At 41.9% G+C, this 8,638-nt stretch overlaps 1 protein-coding gene across 1 annotated transcript; it reads right to left on the minus strand.

Moving 5' to 3' along the window:
• Positions 1 to 6,626: 6,626 nt before the first annotated feature.
• On the minus strand, positions 6,627 to 8,312 carry LOC133301900 (TMV resistance protein N-like). Its single transcript, XM_061501618.1, has 2 exons — positions 7,810 to 8,312; positions 6,627 to 7,515 (listed from the first exon to the last, which is right to left on the minus strand). The coding sequence occupies exons 1-2, from the start codon at positions 8,310 to 8,312 to the stop codon at positions 6,627 to 6,629; spliced, it is 1,392 nt and encodes a 463-aa protein (XP_061357602.1).
• Between the last annotated feature and the right edge of the window lie 326 nt (positions 8,313 to 8,638).

Here is an 8,638-nt window from a genome sequence, read left to right on the forward strand (position 1 = left end):
CCTCTGTCATCACTTCTTCTGCCAACTGCCTAGGTACAACTACACGACCCTGATATAATAGTATACCCTCATCATTGCAGGATACACCACTCTGACCTTTTAGTCGTCTAGCACTTTCATTTTGCAGTTGGGCTTCTTTGATTCTGGTCATCAGTTCATTCTCAATGCTTGTGATTTCAAAGCCACAAATTTTACATGGAAAGATTTTAGACAATTGAATATCTCTGAACCTCTCAATCACATCATAATCTTTGATCATCATGCTTGATATACTCACGGATTTTCGGCTCAGTGCATCCGCTACAACATTAGCCTTACCAGGATGATATTTCAATTCAAAATCATAGTCCTTTAGGAACTCGGTCCACCGTCGTTGTCTCATATTCAGCTCCTTCTGATCAAACAAGTATTTCAAACTCTTGTGATCGCTGAATATTGCAAATTGCATTCCATACAAGAAATGCCTCCACTGTTTCAACCCAAAAACTATTGCAGCAAGCTCAAGGTCATGGGTCGGATAATTTTCTTCGTGCGGTTTCAATTGCCTCGATGCATAAGCTACCACTCGCCTATCTTGCATCAGTACACATCCCAATCCCTTCTTGGAAGCATCGCTGTATAGCTCAAATTCACCTTCCGGGTCGGGAAGTACTAACACCGGAGCGGTCGTCAGTTTCTCCTTAAGGCTCTGAAAGCATTCTTCACATTCTTGTGTCCAAACAAATGGAGTATCCTTCCGGGTCAAACGGGTCAATGGCAACACCATGGCTGAAAATTCTTTAATGAATCTCCGGTAATAACCAGCCAAACCCAAAAAACTTCTTATTTCTGTTACTGTCTTGGGTCTCTTCCAATCAACAACTGCCTCTATCTTGCTAGGATCAACTGCTACTCCCTCAGCAGAGATAACGTGACCCAGAAATTGCACTTGAGAAAGCCAAAATTCACATTTAGAAGGCTTTGCATATAACTGTTTCTCTCTGAGAATTTGCAACACAGTTCTCAAGTGGCCTTCATGCTCTTCCTTACTCTTCGAATATATCAGGATATCATCAATAAACACAATCACGAATTGATCCAGAAACGGCTTAAATATGCGATTCATGTAATCCATAAACACCGCAGGAGCATTAGTGAGTCCAAATGGGATTACTTGATACTCATAATGTCCATATCTAGATCGGAAGGCAGTCTTCGGAATATCTTCCTGCCTAATTCGGATTTGATGATAACCCGACCTCAAATCAATCTTTGAGAAAACACAAGCACCCCTCAACTGATCAAGCAAATCATCTATGCGAGGGAGAGGATACTTGTTCTTAATGGTAACCTTATTCAACTGACGGTAATCAGTGCACAATCTCATGCTACCGTCCTTCTTCTTAACAAATATGACTGGTGCTCCCCACGGGGACACACTTGGCCGGATAAACTGCTTAGCCGAAAGCTCTTCAATATGTTTCTTTAACTCGGCTAATTCCGGTGGTGACATCCTATACGGAGCCAGAGAGATAGGCCCCACACCAGGCAACAGATCAATCGTGAACTCAATCTCTCTATGAGGCGGAAGTTGTGGAATTTCATCTGGAAACACATCCACAAACTCCCTCACCACGGAAATAGTGCCAATCTCCTCATGACTTCCGCCTACTAAACCCCCCACAAAGACATATCCCAATGCCCCGGCCCTCAAAGCCTTTCTAACCTGCAACACAGATAGATATGGGGAAGAACTAGTAGCAGAATCATCAGCATCAAGCACAATCCTTTTACCGCAGCAGTCTATCATAGCACAGTTCTTTGACAACCAGTCCATACCCAAGATAACTTGAAGGCTGATCATAGGTAAACAAATAAAATCCAGCACGTAATCTCGGCCTTCATATTTGAACTCAACATCTTTACACAACACGGATGTATAACACTCCTCTCCAGTAGCAGTAACCACTTTCATTGGAGGGCGAATGTCATACATTTGCAAATTTAGCCCAACGGCCATAAAATCAGACATACAGGAGTGTGTAGCTCCTGAATCAAACAACACTTCTACATCCATATTATCAATGTAAATTGTACCTTTCACTAGATTCGGAGCCTTCTCCGATTGTTGACGGTCCATGGTATATACTCTACCAACCGTCTGAGACTCTAGCATAGGTTGAACAACAGAGACCGGAACGGCAGTAGCTTGAACTGCCATAGTTCTTGCTTCATTCTGAGGACACTGCCTGGAGTAGTGACCGGATCTTCCACATTTAAAGCAAATCACCTCACCAGTAGCACATGGACCTCTATGCTCTTTGCCACATCCCTTGCACTTGGGAGGAGGTCCTCTATCAACAAACTTCTTCTGAGTACCGAGTTTTTTGAACAAGTCAAAGGGCTTATTCGCATTCAGCTTCTTGCCTTGCACCTTCCTGTTCTTCCAATAACCGGAGCCCGTTGCTTTATGAGAACTAGGTGCCTGAGCCTCAGAAGACTTCTTGGTTTGGGACACCTTATACACTTCTTCCACCTTTCTACACTGGTTTACAAACCGACTGAACTCTCGGATGTCACAATTTGACATCTTCCGAGACATCTTCTCATTAAGACCCCATTGGAACTTGGAGGTCATTTCAGCCGGGGTGGGTAAGGCTCGCCCATAGTTGGCGTATTTCACCAACTCATTGAATTTTGAGAAGTATTGGTCAATAGACATCGACCCTTGTTTGAGATCGTTATACTCATTCTGCTTTTGTTCCCTAGCCTCTCTAGGGAAGTAGTTATCCAAGAACAATGTCTCGAATAACCGCCATGTGATCTCCCGACCTTCAGCTTCTAATGGCTGCACGGTATTTGTCCACCAATCTTCTGCTTCCTCTTCCAGCATATAAACAGAGTAAGCCAACTTCATTGCGTCAGGGCACCTCATCACCCTGAATATCTTCTCCATAGCTTGGAGCCATTTTGCAGCCGCCATTGGCTCATAACCTCCCTTAAAAGAAGGGGGTTTATGTTTTCGGAAAGCCATCAATCTCCTTTCCTCCATTTCATGATCGCCGACATTTTCAACTTGAGGTTGACGAACCTCGGTGTGATGACTCAGACTCCCAGAGTGGTGACTACCTTCACCCTCATTGTTACCCACTCCACCCTCTTCCTGTGAAGGAGGTGGAGAAGGCGTAGCAGTGTGAGGAGGAGGAGTGGGTTGCCGGTTCACGGGCCTAGGACCCCTCAACGTCCTCAACTCGGTCATCATCGCGGCCATAGCAGTCCGCGAGTCTTCATTTGTCTTTAACAAATTTTCATTGTCTTGCCTGCTAGCAGCCAACTCTCTCTGAACGGCTGCAAGAGCTTCAGCCACGGGATCAGGCTGTACGCCCGTTGCCCCACGGCCACTTCTAGGCCTCACAAGAGCAGCCAAAACAGGTTCTGGCTGAGCATTGGTGTTTGATGGTCCGGGGTTGTTTCGGTTCCTCGTCATGTCACTACACATGTTACACAAAGAAGTGAGTTGATCAGGCCCACACTTAGTGATCACAAATGCAATAATCATACAGAGTACTAAAACAACTATAAAGCATCAAACACTAAGCATACTCAACAATAGCTAACAGTTATTCCCAACGAAACTGCTCTGATACCATAAAATGTAACACCCCGTTCTAGAACCGGTTTGTTAACATCGCATTATGATATTAAGCGCAGTTACAATCACATGGGTTCAATTAAAATCCGGATAAATTTTTCATTTTAAAATATACCGACTTTATAATACCCAATTCCGTGATCATAACCGTATTACCTTGCGGAATCATATCAATTAAGCTTAACATCATGTTCTCATTCCATTTTTAAATCATTAATTTACTTCTTATTTAGTTCACATCTTCTACTATATTGTAGGTTTCTTCATTAGCTACCTGTGGCTTCAAACCGTGCTCAAATCGGAGCACTGCAGTCCAAGTTAGGACAATTTGAAGCAACACAAGAGAGTGTTGGTCACAGGCCCAGCGCGCTTCAGCGCGCTACCGGGCGCTCAAGCGCGCGCTATCGGGCGCTAAAGCCTCCATCTGGGCGCTTAAGCGTACGGAGGCAGTAAGCATCAGGCATTCCAGTGTGGATGGGCGCTTAAGCGCGCAACAGGGCGCTCAGGCGCGCTATCCTGGGCGCTCAAGCTCCCACGGGGACGTTTTAGCGCGCAGAGACAGAAGCATCTCCTCCTTCAGTGGCGAAGGGCGCTTAAGCGCGGACCGGGGCGCTCAAGCGCGCAACCCTGGGCGCTTAAGCCCCACCCTGGGCGCTAAAACACGAGGGGGCAGTAAGCCACCCAACTTTCTGCAGCAAGGGGCGCTTAAGCGCACGCCAGGGCGCTCCAGCGCGCAATCCTGAGCGCTTAAGCCCCCACTTGGGCGCTCCAGCGCGAGGAGGCAGAATGCATTGGCACTCGCAGGGGCAGCAGGGCGCTTGGGCGCGCTCCTGGGCGCTTAAGCGCGCTGCCAGGGAATTCCAATTCCCACATTTCTCAAGTCCAAACCTAGGGGGAAGTGCATCCCCATTACAAACCTCAATTGTCCATGCCCCAAAACTAAATCCTAGCACTCATCCAACCTCTCCTCATGAGATTTAGCTAGAATTTGGGCAGCATGACCTTTGTTTTCTCATCGTTTACCAGTTTAAACGAAGAGGGTACCTAATTGATTTTCAGCCCAACCAATTCAACAACTCAATACATAACAAGCATGCATATATTGAATTCCAAGTAGACATCATTTACATTACATATCCTTTACAAATCATAGAACTTAGCTTACAAAACACTATGATCATTCCCTTGGCTCCCATCAACAATAGGTGTAACCAAAGGCATGAGCATAGGCTAAGTTCATCCAATGAATCAAGATATACATATGACCATGGGCTTTCAAAATAAAATCATATACATGTCAACTACAAAAGGCATGCATAAACTCAAAGAAATGCCATATTTCATGCATAATCCAGATATGGCCACTTGCCACCAGAGGCTCCTGCAGCATCCTTTCCTGAAAGGGGGTCCCCACAACACGGGGTGAGATATACGAATATATCCAGTAAACCAGGGGTCCTTGGAGCATCTCTCCACCCCACAGTTCCATATCAGTGTAATAGCAATAACAATAATAATGCAGTAAATACATATCTATGCAAAGTGCAATACATCTCCAGGAGAAATCCCTCGAGCTCTCAAGCTGTCCTAAGGAAACTCAGATGCAAATAGTCCTACTGGCCAGCTAACTACCAAGTATGATTTACGCATCGTCATGCCACATACCAACATAGGGAAACACCATCCTATGCCACACCAAATGCATACATATACGTATAACAAAGCATTACACTATTTTATTGCATTTATATACACAATCACAACCTCCACCCTTTCAGGGCTTGGTAGAACAGTCAAGGGAATTACACCCAAGGTCCGAAGGCTTACCTCAATGCTTCAGTCAACCTTTGTTCTTCACCAACAGTTTCAGCAATCAACTTTTACAAACATACACCTACACATGGTGTAATGCAATCAACACATTGCCTCCCAGAGTATTTCACAATCAACCATCAAATGTTCAATTCAAAACACCACACAAGTGTGAGCTTACCAATTCCAATGAGCTATTCAAGCTCCATAGCTTGCTCCAACGGTTGATCACTCACGGTTGGTCCAAATGTCTCAATCCTAGACATCACAAGGATCCAATCAATCATTCAACTCACTAATTGTTCAACATGCTAGAATACTAACCAATCCAAGCATGAATTTTCCAATATTATGAACAATTATCAAATGACTATCTAGGCTCATTTCCACCGATTAAATGACATTCCTAGCATTTTCCATAACATGCTCTAAGCTCCATTCTTCCTAGAACATAGCTAATTCAACTACATTTCATAAAAATCCCAATTTACTATTCACAAACCCTAACTCATGCAAATTTCAAGGAATCATGAGGTTCAAGGGTTAGAATCTTACCACCAATGGTCACACAACCAAGGATTTATGGCTCCTCAAGCTTCAATGGAGGTAGAAACTCTCAAAACCCCAATTTTCACCAAAGGGCCGAATTTTTGAGAGGTAATATCTCTCTCCACAATGCTCCCCACTCAAAACAAAGCTAGGATTATGAAAGAGGGGAAGATTTAGAGTGGTTTAGGCTTTTGAATCACTCCAATCGGTTGGGATTTGCTCCCTCCTCTCTCTCTTCTTCTCTCTCCCGTTCTCCTCCGTCGCCGTGGGTTGTTCTTTCTCCTTCTTTTCTATTTCTGGCGTCGACGGGGAAATGGGGGGTTTTGGGTTCTTTTTGGTTACTTTATCACTTAACATTGGTTAAGTGGTAACATGTGGGTATTGGTTCGTCTATCTATTTAACTCCAATAATTACCAAACTTTACCCAAAAGTCTGGAATATTATTCTAGGAATATTACTATTTTTATTTTTATATTTTGGGCACTTTCACCAGTACCCATTTATACCCCTTAATTTTCACTGAGTACACTTTTTAACTCCAAAGTGACTCAGATTCATTTAATTAAGCCTTATACTTAATTTCATTCACTAAAACATGTTTAATTAATTAATTACACTTGATTTCCTAATTAATTAATATGGGCTATTATATTTCTCAACATTAAGCAGCTTGTGCCCATTGAAGAAACAAACGATATCCAGAAATATTTCTTTCTCCATTTCTTCCAATCCATCATAACTAATTCGGAGCACATCCATGATATCTTTGCTTGGATTTTCTCTCAATCTAGCCAATGCACTTCTCCACTCATGGATATCTCGACCAAACAAAAATGAGCCCAATACTTTAATTGCCAATGGAAGGCCCTTCGCATATTCTAGTACTTCATATGATAAGACTTTGTAATCTCTCCCAATATTATCACAATTGAAAGCTTTTCTACTAAACAATTGAAGAGCATTGTCAGCATTCAAGAGTTTAACGGTGTAAACATCATCCACTCCATACTTTCTTAGGATATGCAAGTCTCTAGAAGTTATGATGATTCTGCTCCCTGCACCTAACCATTCACGATTCACGCCTAGTTTCTCCAATTGTTCAACTTGATCAACATTATCAAGAACTATAAAGGCCCTTACATAACGTAACCTACGACGTATCAAATCAGCTGCCAAAAAAGGATTAAATATATGAAGGTTTTCTTTATTTAGAGCTTGCTGTAGAAGTTGCTTTTGTGTATCAATGACATCAGACTTGCATACATCAACAATAAAACAACAAGCATCAAATTGATGAGATATTTTATCCCACAACACTGTAGCAAGAGTTGTCTTTCCTGCTCCACCCATCCCACAAATTCCTACAACCCTAACCGCATTAACTGAGCTTAAAGCTAGAAGCTTTTCTAATTCTTCTGCAGGAGATTGCATCCCAACTAGATCATTTGGAAGACTTGAAAAATTGTGAGCCAATATACTTATTATCTCTTTAACAATTTTTTCAATCTCTGTATTTTGTGGCCTGAAAGTTTAAAGAAATTCAAATATACTAGGTCAAAACCTTAACAAAACCAAAACAAAAAGTACATGAAAAGGACAAGAGAACAAAGTATTTTTCTTTTTCTTTTCTTTTGTAAAGCTCTGTTCATAAAGCAATTAAAAGATTATGGATTACTCTCTCAACTCTAGTTTGAGAAGGGATAATAAATCCAAGAAGACAAAATCAGCAAGAAAAAAGCAATATAAGTGTAGAACAAATTTATCTTAAATTGCTTATAATTAAGTTTTTGCACATGAATAAACCATGAGCACTTACTTATACCGTACATCCCAACCAGAGAGATTGGCTATTTCTTTCAGAGCAATTCTCCATCTTTTCACTTCCTCCATCATCTCTGAATCTTCTTTGAATCTTTCTTCATGTTCACCAAATGCTTTCTCGTAACCCTCATTTTGTTTTCTCACCTCAGATGGATCAACATCATAGAAAATAGGCAGAATATATTTTCTTGATACTTGAACGCAATCGAGGATCTTAGTGAGTTCTCGCAAGCACCATGTTGAGGAAGCATAGTTCTTTGAGAAGACAACAATATAAATTTGAGACCCTTCAATTGCTTGTAAGAGCTCAGGTGCTATGGATTTGCCTTTCTTGAGCTTTGTATCATCTCTGAAGGCAACAATGCCTTTTCTTTGAAGAGCAGCATAAAGATGATCAGTGAAGTTGTAGCGTGTGTCTTCTCCTCTGAAACTCACAAACACATCATATTTCGATGTCGTTGAAGATGAAGAACTGCTTGATGAGGATGATGAAGCCATTGCAATTAGAAAAGGATGATGTATAATATGTACACTATTACTGTGAAACTTCAGTGGAAGGACAAATATAAATCAACCTTTGTGACTTGGGATTGGGTTGCTAGTAAGGTAAACGCTTCTACCTATTTATAAATATATCAAGATTGTGATGGCTCTTTAGGCGTTGTTTCTTGGTAGCCTCACCAATGATACTTTCTAATAATTTAGTCAGAATTTTAAATCGACCTTCACGGAACGTTCTGACAATTTTCATTTTTCGCACACGTCCATGTTGCTTACTGTGTTGATAATTCAAAATCTTTTAATTGCCCATCTCGAATGTGAAC

Source organism: Gastrolobium bilobum, unplaced genomic scaffold (assembly GCF_033153095.1).
Source record: "Gastrolobium bilobum isolate Gb01-03AN ecotype WA unplaced genomic scaffold, APGP_CSIRO_Gbil_v1 utg15597, whole genome shotgun sequence".
Classification (NCBI taxonomy): Eukaryota; Viridiplantae; Streptophyta; class Magnoliopsida; order Fabales; family Fabaceae; genus Gastrolobium; species Gastrolobium bilobum.